The 22,029-nt window shown below is 51.6% G+C and overlaps 1 protein-coding gene across 4 annotated transcripts in view; it reads right to left on the bottom strand.

Moving 5' to 3' along the window:
• The window catches only part of ARHGEF7 (Rho guanine nucleotide exchange factor 7), a 124,241-nt gene that overhangs the window by 61,468 nt on the left and 40,744 nt on the right, over positions 1 to 22,029 (bottom strand). For 2 of the 4 annotated variants that reach the window (XM_065896110.1, XM_065896111.1), the window contains exons 3-4: positions 7,170 to 7,254; positions 3,699 to 3,829 (exon numbers count right to left, since the gene is read on the bottom strand). The exons of 1 other annotated variant lie outside the window; for it this stretch is intronic. In XM_065896110.1, coding sequence (XP_065752182.1) covers positions 3,699 to 3,829; positions 7,170 to 7,254 — 216 coding nt within the window. Of the gene's footprint in view, positions 1 to 3,698; positions 3,830 to 7,169; positions 7,255 to 9,458; positions 9,492 to 16,143; positions 16,152 to 22,029 lie in introns of all 4 variants that reach the window. One more of the 4 variants, XM_065896112.1, reaches the window with a different exon arrangement.

Below are 22,029 nucleotides of genomic sequence, written 5' to 3'. Positions count from 1 at the left end.
ATGAGGGAAGCACAGAGGCGGCAGCTGGCACATCCTGGCTGCAGCCAAGAGACGCTCCGGCAGCCAGAAGACTTCACCAGCGTCCCCCAGGAAGAGGAAACTGAAAAACCCTAGCACGTCTGAATGCGCAAAGACGAGATTCTCTCAAGAAAGGCCAAAGACCAGACTATAACCTGCACAAGGTGCACAGAAAACTAAAGAGGCAACAGAAGGTCATCGGGAAAGCACAGTCCCAGCACACGGCGGCCCCACCCACTGTGAGTCTGGGTCACGATGATGTTGCACTAACACCCACCCAACGAGGCCACTACAGGACTCAGCCACGGGGAAGGGAGGCCCAGAAGCACCCGTGAAGCTAAGGCCCAGGGGAAGTGGAAGAGCCCTGATGCCCCCTGCCACTGTGGGACGTCCACAGGGGCAACACTGTGTTATTTAAAAAGAAAAACCAAACCAACCTTTATATAAGGCATTTTATTTAGAGAGACACAGAGAAAGCATGGGAAGCGGTTGTGTCTCTACTGATTGTTTCCTAATAGCAAGTCTGGGAGAGTTACCTGAGTCTTTAAACTAGGTTCATGTATCACTAAACAAGATGAAAAAGATAAAGCACAAACACAGTGCTCAGACAGAACGTTGAGAAGAGGGGCTGATAGAATGCCTAAAATAGTTCATGTGTGTTTATCTATTTATGTGTTTATACGTTAACTGCTATAAATCGTGTTTACTTAATAATTCAAATTAATACATTCAATATCTAACGAATTAAACATTTAATGCATACTTCACATTTAATACTTAGAATATTCGATAAAGCAATCTCTCATCCACATTTGGCAGGAAGCCTCTGGCTGACCACTGTCCCCTCAAACGCGGGGTGGCAGGGGCACCTGAGCGGTGAGGGCCAGACAGGGCTCACGTCACAGCCGGGACACAGCACACGCTGTCCTCGCTCTGGTCAGAGAAACACGACCCGCTCATACACTGTGTCAGGTTCTCTCTCTCTGCAGACCACTGTCATCACTCGTCAGCCGTCTACTCTGATCTCCATGACATTCTCCTTTTGGTGACTTCCCCTGGCTTTGCAGAGCCGATTCGGGTGACAAATTCCAATAACGAACATGACACGTAACAAACACAGGCGCAGAGGAGGCCCCTAAGGAGGTGAAACTGCCCTGGGAGCCCTGCTGCCGGCCTGTCTGTCCCCGCTACTGCTGGGCGCACGCCGGGCGGCATCCAAGCGGCACGCGGGGCTCTCGTCAGGATGCTGCCGAGGCGGTGACCTACACTCTCCCTACAGTTGCAGGCCAGGCAAACACCAGGGACGCCTTCCCCACCTCAGAAAGGGACACTCCACTAAGCACAGGACAGGGTGACGTCTGCACAGGGCCAGGCGGCCAGGCTGGACCCCTTCATTCTGACGCCACAGGTTCCCAGCCGTGGAGCACGGCCCACACTCAAGGATGGGCTCTAGGAGCGCTGTGAGCGGGCACGAGCCCAGGCGGGGTGAGGACCACGCACCAGGCAGACAGCCCAGCCCTCCGCATGGGGGGCTACCGCCACCGCTGCTGCTGCCCCGGGAGGCTGGAAAGGGCGTATTCAGTCACTAGCTTACCGCTTCAGCTCTTTTCCTCCCCTTTTCTAAAAGCTCCCCTGAAACAAGGGGTGCAGAAATCGTTATTCCCTTTTTTTTTTATAATAAATTTATTTATTTTATTCTTGGCTGCTCTGGGTCTTCTTTGCTGTGCGCGGGCTTTCTCTAGTTGCAGCGAGCGGGGGCTGCTCTTCGTTGTGGTGCGTGGGCTTCTCACTGCGGTGGCTTCTCTTGTTGAGGAGCACGGGCTCTAGGCGCACGGGCTTCAGTACTTGTGGCACGTGGGCTCAGTACTTGTGGCTCGCGGGCTCTAGAGCGCAGGCTCAGTAGTTGTGGCACACGGACTCAGTCGCTCCACGGCACGTGGGATCCTCCTGGACCAGGGCTCGAACCCGTGTCCCCTGCAGTGGCAGGCGGATTCCTAACTACTGTGCCGCCAGGGAAGTCCGAAATCGTTATTCTTACCTAGCAGGTCAAGAGGAGTCTCACCGCGTTCGCCTCGTGAGCGGCTCACCAGGTCCACGGCACAGGCAAGGTGGCTGGGGCTTTTTAGTTCTGATGTAACTTGAACTTTCTCTTGCTAATGAAACACCAATGCTATACTTACCGTGATGTCAGCAACATTCATCACAACAGAACATTTAACTTTATCTTACTAAAATTATTCCTTTGCAATCCAGTCCTCATTTACTCAAAAACAAAACAAACAAAAAAACCGACAACTGCCACAAGCGAATGGGTCCGACAGCAAAGGTTTCTTTATCCAAAGCTTGATTTTTCTTGCATTTTCCTTGCATATTTCATAAAGCTAACTGAAACTATTTTTCAAGTGGTCTGGGCATCTTCCCTTGCCTTGGACCACAGAGCTTGCAATGGGACCCTCTAAGTCCGTCCAGCCTCACGGGGTGGCCGTGAGGGTCACACGAGTCAGTCCAGGTGAGAAACCGAACCAGCCAGAGCTGGCACAGAGAAAAAAACACTCAGGTGTGTTGTGTTGTTCACAAGGCCTGAAACAGGGCAATGGGACTTCTCAGAGAGGAAGAACAGTCACAGACACACAGCATGGAGAGTTAGTTCGAGTTCAAAAACACATAAAAATTATATCCCTTCTACAGCTCTCCATTTTTACCGCTGCTTCGTGACCAAACTCAAATTAACTTCTCTCTACAACACACAGCTCCAACGAGGTCAACTTCCGTTTCCGAGGATCACACCAGCTTACTGGGCAATACTCCCTTGTGGTAAAGTAGAGAGCAGTGGTCTCTGAAGACTCCAGGGGGGTCGGTTCTCTTCAGACTCACAGGACGAGCTCACTGATTCTCTAACACACAATAATTTACTGAAGTGTCGCATGAAGCGAAGTCACAGCACCGGCTGATCGAGCTGAGGACCAGGCCACCATCCGGTCCAGAGCGGGCTCGGCTGTCCGGCAGGCGGACACGCGCCCCGGCTGGCGGATGGGGCGGCCCCTCCCCACGGGCTCCGCTCGGCCCTGTACTTCACCTTCCCAGGTCCTCACTTCCAAGCCTGTGCTCGCAGCCTGTCTGCTGACGATTTACAAATGGGTTTTCCTCACTTTCCAGGAGGACTGTTCATCTCAGGTGGCTTCCCCACCTCACCAGCACCGCTATAAGGGAGCCCCTCCTTCACAAGCTGCATCCTGACTCAGTAGGGTGCTGTCACGCTTTCATAAAGAGAAAAAAAAACCTCTAGGTTCTTCGGCTTCCAGCCATTTCTTCATCATCTAAGTACTAGGTATGGATTTCTTATTCCCAAACTTCCATACCTTTGTGCAGAGTAGGTAAGAAAATATGATGCAAGTGACCAGGAAAACATTTTAAAGGTCACATCCCTCCAGATAAACAGGTCTATATCTTAAAATAGAGCGCCCCAAATACACAGATTTCTTAGAAGCCGTCATGAAGCACGACACGCGGATAATCTGGTGATGGGCAAACGTCAGACCCGAGAATAGGAGCAATGGCAGCAAAGGCAAACCACCCTCTGGCTGAGCAACTCCCCGGAGGCCCGTGTGTCCTTCCAGACACGCTGCACACGCCCGGCTCCCCAACACACTCCCATTCTCAGGGACCAATCTCACACTTACCAAACTCCGATACTGGCCCTGGAACAATTTTGAAGTCCGACCGTGCGAAGGCTGGGGTCCCAGGGAGTCAAAAGACTTGATCCGGTGAGAGGAGGGCCGGGCACACACGGAGTCACTTCCTAGGCCGATGTCTGCAAGGTCGTCACAGGGGAGAGAGCGAGCTGAGTCCCCTGACACTGCGCCCACACCCCGCACCGGGCTCCGAGGGTCAGGGGGCCACCCGCGCAGGAGACCAGGAGCAGAGTCCCCGCCACGGGACCGAACGACAGCACGCGCCCCAGGCACCTTCCCGGGAATTAACTGGACATAACTATTTAGCAGTCCTTCTCTAGCTAAGTTCCGAGTTTACAACGTGTTTCGTAACTGTTTTCAGTACTTTCCCCTCACCTGGAAACAAGAAGCCTCTCACACTCGACTCCTGAGCAGACCAGACTCCCCCCGCATCCCCACCGCACGCCCACTCCTCCAGGATCACTCTTCGCACAGTGGGCGAGCCGCAAGCGTGGTCGTGCCAGAGACGGGAAAGACTCTCTTACTTGAAACAAACAGAACCCCCAGGCGCTTTCCGTCCAGAAAGGCCCTTCTGAGGGTGATGCCCTCGGCATGACGGCAGGCACACTTCACTCACCTCACAAGGCTGTGAAAGGACGAGAGACCACGCAGCACTAAAGGCTCAGATCTCTCTCTGGAGTCACTGCAAGACCACACACCCCACTCAGGCCACCAACACGTAAACGTCAGCAGCCCACTTCGCAGAAGCAATGTGATTTTTTAAAAATGAGGCCACGAGAGAGTTTTCTAGGGAAATCACTGTTTTGACATACACGCGCCTAGCAATTTCCTAAAGCTATGTGGGGGGCCTTCCATAAAAATGTCCTGAAACTGGGGGTCTCCAGGTCCTCCTTCTCTGGCGGATCCCTTTGGATTGGCTTACACAGCGTCTTATGACATTCTGAATTAGGTACCAACAACTGGAAGTCTGGGGACTCCCCAGGGAAACCGGCGTTCCCAGCTGTTCTTGAAGCACCGGGGCTCTGGCGCCTCTGGCTCTGCGCTCCCTGACTGACCCAGAGCTGAGCAGGGCCCACGCGGGCAGAGCAACCGCTGCCCTCTGCCCCCCTCGCTCCTGCATGCTGCCTGCTGGGCTCCACGGACCTGGCGTCCGGGACCCCTGCCCTAAAACCACCTTGACGTCTCAGTGTGGAAGCCCCTCCAATTCTCAGGCCCTGCTCAGCGCTGGCAGTAAGGGCCAGTGATTGCTCCCGCCGTGTGGCAGAGGCCTGGCAACTGCGAGCACAAACAGCGCCCAGAGGACAGGCGTGAAGAAGCTGCCCCAGTGGCCGCCTGCCGTACCCAGGGAGTGTTTAGGATCCCTTCCTTCCCCACCTCCAATCTCTCCTCTGTCCAAGTAAAAGGCAAGTATTCCTCCACAAGCCTGGAGAACACGAAGGGTCTCCCTGAAGTGCCGGAAGCAGAGGAAAGACGGTGACGGGCTTCCCCAACAACGACCCTGGAGTCAGCAGGTGCACCTGTCTTACACTTGCGTCAGCCCCTACAGCCGACGGCTGACAAGGCACCGTCACCTCCTTCACGCTGACTTCAGAAACACAAATGAAGAGCAGCAGCGAACAAATACAGAAGCAGAAAGTTCTCTTCTGAGAAGGCTCAGTCCTCTTGTCGAAAAGCTGAAGAGAGAAGTACCAGGCTTATTCCAGAACTTCCAAACAGGTCTTCGGAAAGAACAGCGCTACATGCTCTGCGTCCAGGGTATATCCAATGATGTCAAGAACACACAAGAAACACTTCTGCATCAGATGGGGGTGGGAACGATGGTAACACATGCCCGGAAGATACAGCTCCCGGCCTGTGTCCATGCTTTCCATGGCCTGCGGGGCTCCGCCTCGATCACCGAGGGTCTCGCGGCCCGGTGGACGGAGCAAAGCCGCCCTCGTCGCTCCCCCTCTCCTCCCGACCCACCCGAACTTACACAGCCAGGGCGAGAACAAACCTGCCGTCTCCCACCCGCGGCCTCACACGTGGGGACCGTGTCTACCAAAGCCGCTCTCGCCCCAGCTGCCAGAGAGCGAGCCCAGCGGAGGGCAGTGAGTGTCAAACTGCGGCCCAGACGCCGGCAAAGTGCTGCGGGCGGGCCGGGGCCGGGGCCGGGGCCGGGGAGGCGCCCGCGCTGCACTGCCGCCTGCACGCGCTCCTCCCCTGCGAAGCCCACTCATCGACTGCCAACGCTTCGACCGTGGCAGGCCGACTCCTTTATCATCTGCCTGCTCACGTTAGGTCTACCGCTTCTCCACGGAGGGATCGAAGAGGCAGCACAAGCTTGACAGAACGCCACAAGCCTCCCGTCTGGAGGGTGCGACGGCTGCATGTCCTTATGTCCGCCTTGATGCCCCCCACTTCTCCGCCCCCTCTCACCCTCCTCCTGGACTTGGGCCCTCACGCTTTCCTACACTCGCTCACCTGGGTCCTAATGTAGCGTGTCCTCAGGTGCTGTCACCTCAACAGCCCAAGACATTCTCAACTTCAAGCCCAAAGTCAAGCTATGAAAAGGGAAGCCCTGCCCGGGACGGCGGGCAGCACGGGCTGCTCTGGGCGCACGTCCGCAAGCGCGGACAGCGGGGCAGCGCCCAGACAGCCCTTCCAGCAGACGAGTGGCGTGAGGGGCCCCGGAAGCGGTTCCTGCAGCCCCGAGCGTTCCAACCCCATCCCGTCCCCACACAGTGAGGAAGGGTAGGGGCGAAATGAGAGGAGACCCTGACAAGAGAAACTTACTTTTTCTGATCAAGAGAGACAGTATCAAGGGCTAACTGCCCCTCCCAGGGATCTGAAACTACAGTCCATAAAGGTAAGTAGAAAACAAACATGACTTTAAAACAAAAGAGCCTCTAAGCCCTTCTGGTGCCTCAGGCAGCCTCCAGGCCCGAGCTAGCCCCACAGGAGGACATACAGACCCCGCTGTCCTCTCCGCGGTCGGTGAGCCCACCTCTCCCTAGAGGTGCAACTGGGGCTCGAACCCGCAGCCCACAGAGCCCAGGTGCCCTCGTCACCCTCAGGAAACCTGGCCCAGGTAGGTGTTTACTGTAGAGACCAGCTCACTGGCTGCACCTCAAAAACAGGCACTAGATCTGCTCACTAGATCTGAGCTTTAATCAGCATGAACTTAATAAAACTCCAGAGCAAGGTGCTTCAAGCTCCAGGACAGCCCATGAGTTGCCCCTGTGAACAAGGCACTCCCCCTCTGCTGTACTTTTCTCTCTGCTCACAGGAAGGAAAGCACTGATATCTACCAGGACCTAAAGAGGAAGACTCTGCTCGCAGCAAAGGTGACAACCAAAATTTTAATGCAATCCTTTTTCAAATTCAATAATGTTCACTCTGCCTCACTAACACAAAAGCAACAAGGTTTTTGCCCCTTTTTCTTCCCCTCCCCTCAAGTTCAGTAAAAAAGAGACTTACCTGCTGTTACTTTATTTAGAGTCACTAAGGAGCTGAGGACCTTGTTGAAATTCTGCCCCTGATACAAATCGTTTGCATCAAATGTCTGAAAGGGAAAAGTGAACAAGCAGAATTAGCAGAGTCCAGTGTCGGGCAGTTCTGCGCAGTAAGAGGAAGACAGTAGGCGAGACCCCAGGAGGCGGCACACCTGGGAGCTCGGCTTCCGGTCGGAGCAGGAGGCCAGGCCAGATTCCCTTACTGGGGCCGCTCTGGGCCCCGAGACCAGCTTCCTAACCACCACGTCCCCACCCTGCCGCACCCTCCTTCATAACCTGGGGCACTGCTGGCACTCTGTGAAGGCTCCTCTCCTTAGACTGCGGCTGAGGCCTCAGGGCAGGCCTACTACAGACTTCCTCTCCTGGCCACAGCCGATGCCAAAACCAACAGCAGCAGAAGGGAAACGCCGACATCAGAGAGGATACGAGAGGGAAGGAAGGGAAGGCAGGAGAGGCCGATTCCAGAAGAGGGGGAGCGGGGACGCCGCCACCCTCGGGGCAGAGCACGAGGCCAGACCAGGACCGTCTAGTCTGCATCGCTGCAATCTCGGCCGCCTAGAGAGCGGGGATGCGCCCAAGCTAGTCCCCTCCCCGCCCACCCTGCAACACCCAGGAGCTGAAAGATGCTGCATCTCAGGCTGCCTAGACACAGCACGGCGGATCCACGAGGTGTGCGCGAACACACGCGCTAAAATAAACACGCCTCATCCCCAAACGCTGTCTGAAGACCACATACACCTTCTGATCACTGAATAACTCCTTCCCTCCCCCAAATTTAACAGTCACGTCATCCACAGCTCTGTACCAGAGAAATTATGCACAACACTCTCTGAGATGCAGTTAACAGAAAGGTGTGTTTAGATGCCCGAACCAAAACTGTTAACGTCCTTCAAAGGCTCTCTCGCTGGGGCAAGAATGAGCTCGGTGACCAGTCATCCCAGGAGTGACTTCCTCTGCAGGCCGCCTGTCACCCCTCCCCCGACTCGGCGGCTCCTCTATCTCACAGCCTGCCAGGAGCCCTGGCTTCCCCCCCTTCCTGCTTCTCCCTCCCCCTGCACAGCTAACTCTCACTCATCCGGCTCCCGCCAGCCTCACCCCGCCACTAGGCTCAGCAGGGCCCAGCCAGGCTCCCGGCACACTCATCGCCACAACCTTACGGTCTATGTGTGCGCGCTGCCCTAGACCGTGAAATCTACACAAGCAGACCTCACAACACCCAACATCCAGAAAATGGCCAGCCCACGGTAAAAACGCTAATGTTTGCTGAATGGGTAACAAGGCACCAACCCACCCCGTGGCACTGAATGCCACCGTGGGACAGACACATAGAGAGCAGCTGAGAAGAGCCATTCCAAATCTAAATAACCACTGCTATCTTCCACAAAAGTCTTCAGTCTTAATTTCTGAGATGAGTAAAAATCATCATGAGGTCTGTTTATTTAAACATGAACAAGAGAGAGACAAAACCAGAAGCTGAAAAACCACCTCCAGGAAGGAGGCCATCAAATCCAAGTCAAGAGAGGAGCTGCAGACACACAGCTGGGAAGGGAGCCGTAAACACAGACACCCAAAGCCCTCTGTGAATGTCACTGACGCATTTCTCATCTGATGGAGCAAAAAATAAAACAATTCGTGATGCCAGATCCTGCCTGTAAAAAGGAGTATCCGCTTAGAACGGTCTTTAGAATCACCTAATAGTACAGACTTTAACTCATTTGTTCTGGTATCTATTATTTAAAAAGAAATTTCCAAGTCAGATGAGAGCATGATCTAGGCTGATATATCCAGCTACATTTTGTAATGGGCTGGTTGCATTTTTTATCCAAAGTATGACCCTCAACAGGCCTCAGCTTCCTTCTGCGCAGGACATAAAAGTGCCTTCTCTCATAAAAGGTGGGAGCAGGTGATCTCCGCTCTCAAGTTCTAATTCTAGAGCTTGGAAAATTCAAATCGTGGTATTCTGCAAAAAAAGAAATATACATAAAAACATCCACTAACCTTCATCGTGGTGAGGCAGAGAGTCACAAAACCCAGAAAAACAGGATGTTGAAAACCGAAATTTCCTGTTATTCCAGAACTATATATCTTTCTTACTTGGATACCAGGAAGCGTCTGGTTGGCTGAAACCGCCCACCAATGGGCTCCAAAGTGACATCAGAACTTAAGTGAATTCACACACACACCACATTTCTTAACAGGAAGCTACACAATGAGAGGAGACAAACGCTTGCCACCGAGAGGGGAAAAAATGCACATTCTGAGTCAATAAAATGTTTTGACTAAGGTGCTTCTCTAGAGAAAGAAAACTGACTACTTCCTGAAACAGAAATCTATTCAACAAAAAGCAAAAACAGAAAAATCTTAGGCTACAGAGAAAGTCTGTACTGTGGGAATAGAGGAAGGTCTCATTAACAGGGCACACAGTGACCCCGGGGCGCTCATGCTTAGGAGATAAGCCTGCCCCTCCCGTGGACCTGCCATGCGGGCTGAGGGCACACACGCCCACCACCCTCCACGCCCCTCAGGTCCACGCTCCCACGCCTTTCCTCAGGGGGTTCTCAGGAGGGGCCACACGTTAGGATCTCCCAGGACCTTAGAAAACCAAGACACTCAAGCCACATCCCAGACTAATTATCAACAAATTAGAATCTCCAAGAAAGGGACCCCGAATCAGAATGTTAACACTCGTCAGGTGATTACATGCAGCCAATGTGAGAAACACCTCCCTGGAGAGAGGGAAGGTGTCGGGAACCCTCTCCCCAGGCAGGCTCACCCCGTCGCACCCATGACCATCCCTTATAAGCACAGAGAAGAGGGAACACATACCCCAAAGATCTTGGAATCTACCCAACTGGGAACGTGTATTTCCAAAAACTCACCCTCACTTTTATATTTAAGTGAATTAAAGGTACAGTAGACTAATCCAATATTCTCAAACTTAGCCTACCAGTTTTCTACCAAAGAAACTCATAATATTAAATGTATTAGTTATAGTTCATTTCTAATATCTTACTTTCAAAAGAAACAATACTACGTAATGAAATACAACAATTACCAAACCATGTGGAAACCAGGCTAGAAGGGACCCAGAGTATTTAAAGTGGGACATAAAAATACTTTCTGAGAAGTGTCTGTCACCACCCACAAAGGGGAGCGAGGTTGGGACGAGCTGGGAAGGAGGTGGACAGTCCTTCCGAGCTTGAAGGCTGCCCCCCCGTGGTTACGGCCCTACTCCGTGTACTGAAGCCCTCTGGGCCTCGGCTTCGCATCCTTGAGACGGAACAAGGAACAGACAAAGGCCTGAGGATGAGGACGCCAATGGTGGGAGGCAGCACCGTGCCAATGACCCCCAAGTTCAAAAATGAGTGAAATTACAGATACTCAATCTTGTACACCAAACCTCAAGGTCTCCTGAAAAAACTGACCCATTGATAACTACGTTCAACCAAGGAAAAGTCTCTTTTTCTATAATACAAACAACTACAAAACAAAACCAAGAAACCTTCCTCAAGGTGCGGTGCTCAGGAACGGAGAAGAACACCCGAGAGCCTGTGCAGAGAACAGACCACACGGCTCTGCACGGCGGCAGGCACTGCCCTCCGCGGGCCCCCAGCAGCGCCCCAGCTCGCGCTTGGGCGGGTGGCCACGTCACTCGCCGCCACGCCGAGGCTCCCCGCAGAGCTCTGTGCACACCAGAGGCGGCAGCAGCTCCACCACCGGCATGGCTCCGCGTCTGTCCAGCAGAGGTCCAGGTCCTCAGAGCACCCAACGCTCTGACCACTGACCCTCAGAAAACACTGTCAGTGCCACACCACCAAAAGGGCCGAGCCTGAACGTCAAGCACCTGGCCCAAACTCAACCTCCCAGCCTTCACTTTTGCTAGCCCTCTGAATTATCCTATTTTGACATATTCCTTATTTCTACTTAATATCGCATTTCCAGATGTTCAGGTTTAGTTCCAGAGCTCACACCTGACATAAGGAGTTCTCATCGGCACCTAAGGGAGATGAGGCTGCACATATGTCGACCGTCACCAGCACCAACCTGGCAGGGCGCGGCCATCAGGGTGACCCACATGCATGGGCTGGAGCTCTCAAACGTGCAAAACTCTAGCCAGAAAGGGGATGACTGTGCTTTGGCAGAAAGAGCCGCCGTGGTTTTCAGGGAAGCATCACCGATAATGATGCTGTAAAATAAAGAAGTTTCCAAGGCACAAGGTAAGAACCGAGGCTGATCGATCCAGGAAGCTCACGTCCATCACACTATTTTCCAACTTCCTTTTTTATTCTTTTAAAATTTATTTATCTATCTGTGGCTGCACTGGGTCTTCGTTACTGCATGCGGGCTTTCTCTAGCTGTGGTGAGCAGGGGCTACTGTTTGTTGCGGTACACAGGCTTCTCATTGCGGTGGCTTCTCTTGTTGCAGAGCACGGGCTCTAGGCGCACAGGCTTCAGTAGGTGTGGCACGCAGGCTCAGCAGCTGTGGCTTGCGGGCTCTAGAGCGCAGGCTCAGTAGTTGTGGCACACGGGCTTAGTCGCTCCGTGGCATGTGGGATCTTCCTGGGCCAGGGTTCGAACCCGTGTCCCCTGCGTTGGCAGGCGGATTCTTAACCACTGTGACACCAGGGAAGTCCACCAACTTCCTCTGTCTAACTCCAGGTCACCCCTAAAGAGGGGTGTGCGTCCCCACCCACTGCCACGCCTTCCCATGGGTTCCGGCCAATGAGCTGTGAGCACACGTACCCGCTCTGAGCAGGACAATGCGTGCCAGGCCCCAAGCGAAGCTTTAGGAGCCTTCAGGCATTTCAGCCAGCCTCCCCGGTCTTTTCCTTTAAGTGAGCATGGCAAGGCCCACACTGGAGCTGCCCCACCAGCCTGGACCCGAGAATAAAGAGGACACTCGGAGCAGAGCAACCCCGTCTCTGCAGCCAACAAGACGGGCAGGATACAACTTCAGTGTTGTCAGCCGCGGAGACGAGGGGGCTGCTGGCTAACACAGCACCACCTGGCAAGAGCTGGCGATACAGCCACATCCCACATTCTCCCTAACTGAACTGGCTCTTGAAGGGGAGAGTCCATCTCCAAACAACAAGCAGGAACAAAACGGTATTAAAGTGAAGCAGTCAGCTCATGTAAAGTTGGACCATTTTAACACTAAATGGTACAAGTTAAAACCTCTCAGGCTGAGTCACAGAATGCCCCGTTATTCGAAATAAGACTGCTCCCCAAAAAGTACCTATCACTCCATAGCAAACAAAGTTCTTCCCTCCCTCCCAAATTCTAAAGACGGTCATCACGTAACTGCTAAAGGCTGCTGCTTCACAGAAATCTCCAAGAAAAGACACAAATGCCTCCGTACTCGCCCTGAAAGAGCTCATTCTCGCTCAGAAGACTCCTCTCCCCTCCCCGTTTATCAGCAACCTTGAGCAGGTGCCGTGAGAGCCAGGAAGGGAGGCGGGCTCAGGAGATGGAGGGAGACCAGAGCACAGCGCCACCTGTAACCTCCAGGTCATCCCGTCCATATAGCAAGTCACCCTAAAACTCAGAGGCCTAAACACAGGTGGTCTGGGTGTCAGAGGAGCCCAGAGCCACCTGGCGGGGACGTGGCTCAGTCTCCCACGGGGAGGCCCCAGGTGTCCACGGCCAGCCTGACAGCTCCCGGGGCTGAGGCTCTGGAACGACAGCTCACCGCACGGCTGTGTCCTCTCGGCACGGACAAGGCCCCAGAGCCAGTGATGGGCAGCGACAGCAGGAGAGGGAAGGAAGCCCCGGGGCCTGCATCGCAGGAATGGCGTGGCCAGCGCTCCAGACTGCTCCACTCGGAGGTAGGGGCCACGCCCCACCTTCAGGAGGGAGGGGTGGCCCTGCTGGGAAACCAGCCGCCTGCCCACCCCTACGGGAGTCCTGCTTCCTGCGCCACACTCTTCTCCCCAAATCCAGCTGCCACCCCTTCTAACTGGGCCCATCAGATGTCACAGCCACTCGGCAGAGCGCTGGCATTCCTGACAAAGAAGTGGGGCAGACCCCCGCCCCGGCAGGGTAACGGGAGGATGACGAACACTTCCGTCTGAAAGGGTGCCCTAACCCCAGCATCAGTTAGCTGCTTCACCTTGGAGTCCAAATGCACAGGTGGCACTGGAAATCAGCACTACCTTCCACACAATAAAGCAGAAAAGCCAACTTCACTTCACAAAATAGTGTGTTACACTCCACGTAACAAAGATCTTGTTAGTCAGGGACCTTCCTGTAAGCAAGTGAAACGCAGCTCCAACTGGCTTCAACAAAAGAAGAAATCACTGGTTCTCGTAACTAACAAGTCAAGAACGGCAAGGACCACAAGCACTGAAGTCGGTCCGCCTCCTGACTCGGCTTGCCTCTGCGTGGGCTGCAGCTTCAGGAACGTCCTGGCTCATGAGGTAACACGACTGCCAGCAGCTCCAGGCCACAGCCAACCAGTCCACCACCTCCACCGCACCTGGCTGGCCCTGCCTGAGTCACAGCCACACGGCCAGAGGCAGAGCGGCAAGGCGAGCTGCGCAAGGCCCAGGCGATCACGGGCAGCAGCTTCCTGGCGACCTGCACACGTGTGCGACTTGGGGCAGGCAGGTAAGGGGCAGCCCTGTGCAGCACCGGCACGCACCAACGGATCCAGTAAAGCACGACACAGCAGGAATGAGCTGTTACCACCACCGCCCCAGAGTCTCATCAGCAATCACAGCGACCTGGCCTTCACGGAACCCAGACATCACGACCACGGCGGACTCTGACGCAGCCGGCCACACCGATACAAACGCAGAAGCAGGTGACTCACCCCTTGACGATGTCACCACCAGCCGATGACACCCCTGGGTGTACCCAAGGAGAACATACCAGGCAATGTGGAGAAGTCTTCCTCCCCCCACCCCAGTACTAATGGAGAGACCCCTCACCAACGCAAGGCAGGCCAACCAAGCACTTTCTCAGCTCATGCAGCCTTAATATTCCAAATGCAAGCAGCCAGGTCAGCTCCTCAGAAGAGTTCATGAGGAAGCTATTTCTGACACAAGAAATTGTTACTTTGGGCACAGTTCTGGAGTGTGGTTCTCGAAGTTTAAAAATATAATCTTGTCCTATCACATTGTCAGATGGAATCTGTGATTTTAGAACAAGATGAGTAAAGACGAATCTTAAGTAAGTTGTGCTATTTAAGTTTAATGCAAATGGTCCACATTGTTGGGGATAGACATGTGGAAAACAGGGATCCAGCAGGGAATTCTCGCCTCCTTGGCTTCTGTAGATTTTGTACTTAATTCCACCTACTCCTACGCCCTAGGGATAAAATTAAAGTTTGATGACGGATTCTATCAATACACAGCACTTTCACCCAATGTGCCCCCCACTTCTTTTAGTTTAAAATGACAATTAAATCATATCCAATTTTGTGGATTCCACTGTATCAATGCCAAAACACTAGGACAGGGACCACTTATACAAGAAAAGAGATACCAAATATTTTAGGTAGTTTCCAGGAAGGGCTGGGGCCGAAGGGGGAACCAAGTCCTGAGAAGCGAGGCAAGATGACTGATGCAATGAAAGGGCTGCTACGTCTCTGTCCACCGTAAAGGAGCAATCATCCCAGACAGACATCACCAGGTGAGGAAGAAGAGGATGAAGCATCCACTGGAGCATCCCCTGGGTGCTATGCTGCAGATTTCATGTCAATCTTATTTTCTAAAGGGGAAAAAATGAGGCTCCAAAACACGGTATGACAGGTTCCACAGGAGAGCAAAGAACTGAACCTGATCAGTCACTGCTGCTCCCCCTGCCACACACATGGGTCAGTGGGGCAGCACCCATGGGCCCACGGGTCCCAGAGCCAGCTGGCACAAGCGCAGCACCCGTTCAGCCCACCGTGGGCTCCTAGTCTGACTCCTAGGGACAGTGAAGCAAGCCTGCAGAGGACAGCCACACGGTCGCCAGACAGAGAGGGTCTGGGCAGGTCACAACAACTACTTAGGCTGACAATTAGTTTAGGTGCTAACATAGAGAGCCAAAAGGGCAATGAGTACCTTGCATTAACTTTAATACTCAAAACAAGTAGTTATAAAACCCAAACTTTGAGAAACATTTCAAGACAGTAAACCGCACACATACATAACCTTCCATCCCTCCCAAGGTTCCACTGAAATAACAGGAAAGGCAGGCTTTAAAAAAAAATAGTAATAAACGGGACTTCTCTGGTGGCCCAGTGGTTAAGAATCTGCATTCCAATGCCAGGGACATGGGTTCAATCCCTGGTCGGGGAGCTAAGATCCCACGTGCCATGGGGCCTAAGCCCGCGAGCCACAACTACTGAGCCCACGCATTCTGGAGCCCGCGAGCCACAACTGGAGAGAAGCCCGCATGCTGCAATGAAGATCCTGAGTGCCACAACTAAGACCCGATGCAACCAAATAAATAAATAAATAAAAAGAAAAAAATTTTTAATATATCTAGTATATAACCAAACATACTTTATTTTTAAAAAAAAAAAAAGTATCTGGGTGAGTGGAAAGTGAGTGTGTTAAGGAGTGTGGTCTGACGTAGTATGAATGCCCAACAGCACTTGAGGTTGGAGGGCAGGAACTTAACGTGAGACGAGTTGGCATGATTAAGTATTAAAAAAAAAAAACCAGTAATAAAGACTCCACTGCAGTGCTAAAGGGGGTAGCGGAGAGGCCATGAGCAGTCGCAGTGAGGCTTAGGGAATCCTCGAGGACAGGAAATAGACGGGCTCTGCGTGATCAAGCAGCGCTCTAAACAGCACCTGTGAGGAGCCTGGGGGAACAGTGCGGACGGCGGGAAAACAGCACCCAGTAAACCGCAGCACAGCAGCCCCTTCCTCTAGGAGAGGCCGAGCTTCCAGACCCCACCGAGGAGAGCCCACCGCCTGCACTGGCTTCCCAACGTCAGCGACAAACTTGAGGTGCTGCTAGACCCACGTAACAGGCACTGATAGGAGGAAACAAAAATGAAATACCCTAGGAGCTCTAACCGCAATAAAGCCTGAACTGTCCCAGAGCTGGAGGGGGGCAAGGAAATGGGATGCAGGGACAGTCCACCCCTCCACCCTGCTCATGGGCATCACCCACAGTTCCCCTGCCTGCTCCCAGCCACGCCCCTACGGTGAAGGCATCCCACCGCCTACGTGGCTTTACACTCCCATCAGCTACTGGGCCCGTATTCACAAAGAGGAAGCGGAACCAGGGCCACGTTTGACAGAATAGCGAAGAGGAGGACAGGTGAGTTCCGGCTCCGAACAAGGTGCGGCAGACACGCTCTCCTATCCCTCCGCCTCAGTGCAGCAAGAAGCCCTGGGCGTCCACGTAAAACACACGCAAGACAAGACAGTGCTGGACACGACAGGCCAACTGCCCACGGGCTTCAAGACCTGAGAAACAACATGGCAGTGGGTTCTCTGGATCTTCTTTTTGCTCCCCCAGACTGGGTGCTGGAGAAGCCTGCAACCCAGACACACCAGAGGGTGCAGACTAACAAAGTGCCGGGAGACGCCTGCCCTCTCCGGCCAGAGCACCAGGACAGGAGCAGCCCGGCAGACAGAAGCTTGTAGACAGTAACCAACCCCCCACCAAGGCCCGCAGGAAACACGGCCCACCCTACCAAGGCCTTAACGAAGTGCCCTCCCTCGGCCCTGCCTACAGGGGCCCGCAGAGTCACGCTGAGTTCCTCAGCTTTCACACAGGAGCAAAGTCTAAGACGACAGATCAAGAGATACAGGCTCTGGCTCATTATTTATAAAGGTAGCTACTGAAAAATTAAGAATCACCGAACAGTGCAGTTAGTAAAATGTGGGACACAGAGGGATTGTGAGGACTCAGGGCACGGGTGCCAAGTCCTGTCCTTTCATGCGGATCTAAAGGAAGCCAGGGCAGGACAGACAGGAGGAGCCGGCTTACAAGAGGATTTCACGGGTAAAAACGAAAGGGCTTTGAAAGAATGAGCTATTACGGTGAGAAAATGAGAAAGTACAAGTACGTCACAAACTATTCAACGCTACGCAAGTTTAACTTTCACCCCACACACGAGACGTTCAAAGGAAGCCTGAGTGACCAGAAAAGTCAGAGTCGTAGTTGGTGCTTGACACGAGACTTCAGGGTAGACGCGAGGTCAAAACATCCAGATGGAGGTGTTCAGACCATTTCATACAGAAATAAAGCCAAGAAAAATTCAGCTGTGACCAAACATTTTCATTCAGACCGTCTTTGTTTTTTTCTGAAAATTAGGCGCCAGTACTTCTACCTAAATGCAGTAAAATGCTACATCTCTCTCTGCCTTTCTCTATTTAACTTCCTGTTTCCAGTACGTGTACATCGTGCACTGATTTCAAAATAAGTACTGTTTACTAAAGCTTGCCAGCACAAACACAATGCTAATATGAGGACAACGTGGCCACCGGCACGCTGTCTCCCCAGAATTCTTCGCCGCTCACTGGTCTTAATTCCACCTTGTAGGGCTATATTTGAGTCCTCAGTGCTGGGCCCAATTTCTCTTAATAAAAAGTTTTCTCAAACTTTTGGGCACTTGTCTATCTAGTCTGAGCACTCCCTTCCAAGCCTATTATGATCTCCAAGAGAACGCTAAAATTTTCCCATCGAAGTTCAAGGTTATCACATACCCCCAAGCAGTTAGGACCCGGAACGCCACAATTCCCCTTTAATTTCTCTTTAGGACAGTTCGTCAATTTCAGGACGTTTTGTTGGTTCAACTCCACAAATCAACTTGAGAAGCCTGGAGGAAGCAGGAAGCAGCGGCAGGCCCCACCCACCCAGGGGTACCCAACCTGGCCAACTGGAGGGTCTCCTTCTCTCTCTAAATCCCAACCCCGTGTCACCGTCCCTCCTGCAGGACTTACAGTCACTGCCCTGTATCCCAGTTACATATATCCATTTCATGAGCCATACAACGCTCCACGATGCTTCTGGCAGACACACGTTGTGCCTCTGTGTCCCCTCAGAACAAGGCTCAGGGAATGTCCTCATAAATCCCGTGCAGACTAACAGCACCTGGAAAAACACGTCCCTGTTCTACACTCACAATGAAATGGAAACTTACTCTTCAGTCTCCTATAACACGTTCTACCCAATAAATGCTCTGGTTGAAGGATCCACCACCTCATCCTATCTGAGCTGTGTACCAGTCATCCTAGGAACGCTCCAGTCACATGAGAATTCAAACTCTCCTCTCCCAGGGCCGGTTCTAAAGTAAGATTCCAACAAGATGCTGGAAAACGAGAAGGGAAGTTTCCAGGTCTTCTCTTGGCAAAGAGGTGTCAAATCTGAAGCCGGAACAACGTGAGACTCTCCCTATACATACATCCCATCCCCTGAGCTGCCTTGTCCTTCCTGGTCCTCCAAACATCGCCATTTGACTGATGTGCTTCAAATTCCTGACCGTGATCCTCAATAGAGAATGCATTTTACATCACAACCAGTACACACACACAAAATCCAGACAGTTGTTGTGCAATCTGAATTTTTAATAAATTCACCACTAAGTAAGAGATAAGTGGTTAACAAATGCAACAAGGAGAGAATTTATTCAGGCTTTAAATAAAGTTGCTAGTGAGCCATGGGTTCTAATTTCTTTATTCTCCAGTTATAAATCTTTCACTACACTGAATGGCTTTAACTGAGTTACGTATTACACCCAAAACGATGGAGGGATATGTAGAAAATTAACATTCTGCAACTAAACCCCCTAAATCTTAAGTAAATTCCCTCTTCAGTTGCATGGTGCAGATTATTTATAACTACATTAACACATTTATTACAAATTCAAATTGCATGGATTATAGACACTACATTCAATGGTTCCCTAGAGAAGATCAAATGCCCAGGTGCCCACCGTCTTCCCTCTTAACAGAGCTTCCACCAACTGGAGGGCCGCCGTCCCCTTCTTCCAGCTGACCTTTAGTTCTAAATGTATAAGTTCTGGAATCTCTGTAAACCTGGATTCAAGTACCAACTCTGCCCCTTAGTGACCATTAGAGATCGGGCATATTCCCTCACCTCCCCATGTCTCATTTCTCCTCTGTGTACCGGGGCTCACTGCATCTACCTGGCAACACTGCCTTGTGGCTGCTTCGGTACTTAGGAGGCAGTCAGCAAGCTGCCACGCGGCTTTAAAGGCCTTGACAGGCACACCTTGGAGATATTGCAGGCTCGGTTCCAGACCACCGCGATAGAGCGAATATCACAATAGAGTGAATATCACAATAGAGTCCCATGAACTTTCTGGTTTCCCAGAGAATAAGTTATGTTTACTCTGCAGTCTGTTGAGGGTGCAACAGCATTATGTCTAAGAAAAAAAGGTGCAGGTCTCAATTTTAAAAGACTTTATAGCTAAAAAATGCCAACCATCATCGGAGCCTTCAGCTAGCCATAATCTTTTGCTGGTGGAGGGTCTGGCCTCGACATTGATGGTGCTGACTTTTCAGGGTGGTTCGTGGTTGCTGAAGGCTGGGGCGGCCGCTGCAATTTCTTAAAGTAAGACAACAATGAAGTCTGCCACGTCGACTGACTCTTCCTTTCACGATTTCTCTGCAGGACGCGGTGCTGTCTGATACCATTTCACTCACAGTGGAACGTGTTTCAAAATCGGAGTCAGGCCTCACACACCCTGCCGCTGCTGTATCAACTAAGTTTACGTCATATTCTAAATCCTTTGGTGTCATTTCAACCACCTTCACAGCCTCTTCGCCAGGAGCAGATTCCATCTCAGGAAACCACTTCCTCTGCTCATCCAGAAGCAGCGGCTCCTCATCCGTTAACGTTTTATTGCAAGATGGCAGCAATTCAGTCCCACCTTCAGGCTCCACTTCTAGTTCGAGTTCTCTTGCCGTCTCCACCACATCTGCAGTTCCTTCCTCTACTGAGGTCTTGAACCCCTTGAAGCCATCCATGAGGGTTGGAATCAACTTCTTCCAAACTCTGTTAATGTTGGTATTTTGACCATTTCCTATGAATCACAAGTGTTCTTAATGGCATCCGGAACGGTAAATCCTTTCCAGAAGGTTTTCAACTGACTCTGCCCTGATCCACCAGAGGAATCACCATCCGTGGCAGCTGTAGCCTTACAAAATGCACTCTTTAAATAATAAGACTTACAAGTTGGAATTCCTCCTTGATCCATGGGCTGCAGAAAGGATATAGTGTTAGCAACATGGAAACAACATTAATCTCATTGTATATCTCCTTCAGAGCTCTTGGGTGACCAGGTACATTGTCAATGAGCAGTAACATTTTGAAAGGAATCTTTCTGAGCGGTAGGTCTCAAGAGTAGGCTTAAAATATTCAGTAAACCATGTTATACACAAACGTACTGTCATTCAGGCTTTGTCGTCCCATTTACAGAGCGCAGGCAGAGTACTTTAGCATAATTCTTAAGGGCCCTAGGATTTTCAGAATGGGAAATGAGCACTGGCTTCAACTTAATGTCACCTGCTGCGTTAGCCCCTAATGAAAGAGGCAGTCTGACCTTTGAAGCCAGGTACTGACTTCTCCTCTCTAGCTATGAGAGTCCTAGATAGCATCTTGTTCCAATAGAAGGCTGTTTCATCTACATTAAAAATCTGTTGTGTAGTGTAGCCGCCTTCACTGATTATCTTAGCTAGATCTTCTGGATAACTTGCTGCAGCTTCCATATCAGCACTTGCTGCTTGACCTTGTACTTTTATGTTAGGGTGATGGCTTCTCTCCTTCAACCTCATGAAGCAACAACCTTCTGCCAGCTTCAAACTTTTCTTCCGTAGCTTCACCTCTCTCAGCCTTCATAGAATTAAAGAGAGGGAGTTGCTCTAGATTAGGCTTTGGCATAAGGGAACGTTGTGGCTGGTTTCATCCTCTATCCGGCTCACTAAAATTTTCTCCATATTACCAATAAGGCTGTTTTGCTTTCTTCTTTGTGTGTTCACTGGAGTAGCACTTTTAATTTCCCTCGAGAACTTTTCCTTTGCATTTACAACTTGGCTAACTGTTTGGTGCAAGAGGCCTAGCTTTTAGCCTATCTCAGCTTTTGACACAGCTTCCTCACTAAGCTTGATCATGTCTGGCTTTTGAATTAAAGTGAGAGACGTGCAACTCTTCCTTTCACTTGAACACTCAAGAGGCCACTGTAGGGTTATTAACTGGCCTAGTTTCAATATTGCTGTGCCTCAGGGGACAGGGAGGCTGGAGGAGAGGGAGAGATGGGGGAACGGCTGGTTGGTGGAGTGATGAGAACACACACAACATTTATTAAGTTCTGCCGTCTTATATGGGTGTGGTTTGTGACAACCCAAAACAATTACAATAGTAACAAAGATCACTAATCACAGATCACCATAACAAATATAATAATGGAAAAGTATGAAACACGTTGAGAACTACCCAAATGCGACACAGATATGAAGTGAGCGTGAAGTGAGCAAATGCTGTCGGAAAAACAGCACCAACAGACTTGCTCCATGAATGGTTGCCACAAACCTTCCATTTGTAAAAAGTACAGTATCTACAAAAGTATGGGAAGTTTGTACACAGGTATGCAGAGCTCAGAAGTGAATGGCTAAGTTCACAAACAGTACCGGTCTTCAGATTCTGGAAAGCAGAGGTAACATTTTCTCCTCTCCCACATGCCAAAATATACACAACTTTCTAGCTCAGATCCCAACACCGCCCTCAAATGTCCCTTCCTGACCAGAGCTTGAGGTCCCAGAGGCAGCCTTGTGCCGCAAGTCCCCATAGGGCAACCTGAGAGGAAGGAGCCCCGGGCAAAGGGCTCTGGGGCCCCGCCCCACAGACTCCACGGCG

This window comes from Phocoena phocoena, chromosome 18, assembly GCF_963924675.1.
Source record: "Phocoena phocoena chromosome 18, mPhoPho1.1, whole genome shotgun sequence".
Lineage (NCBI taxonomy): Eukaryota > Metazoa > Chordata > Mammalia > Artiodactyla > Phocoenidae > Phocoena > Phocoena phocoena.
The sequence above is the reverse complement of the archived record's forward strand: the minus strand, read 5'-3'. Positions and strand labels throughout refer to the sequence as shown.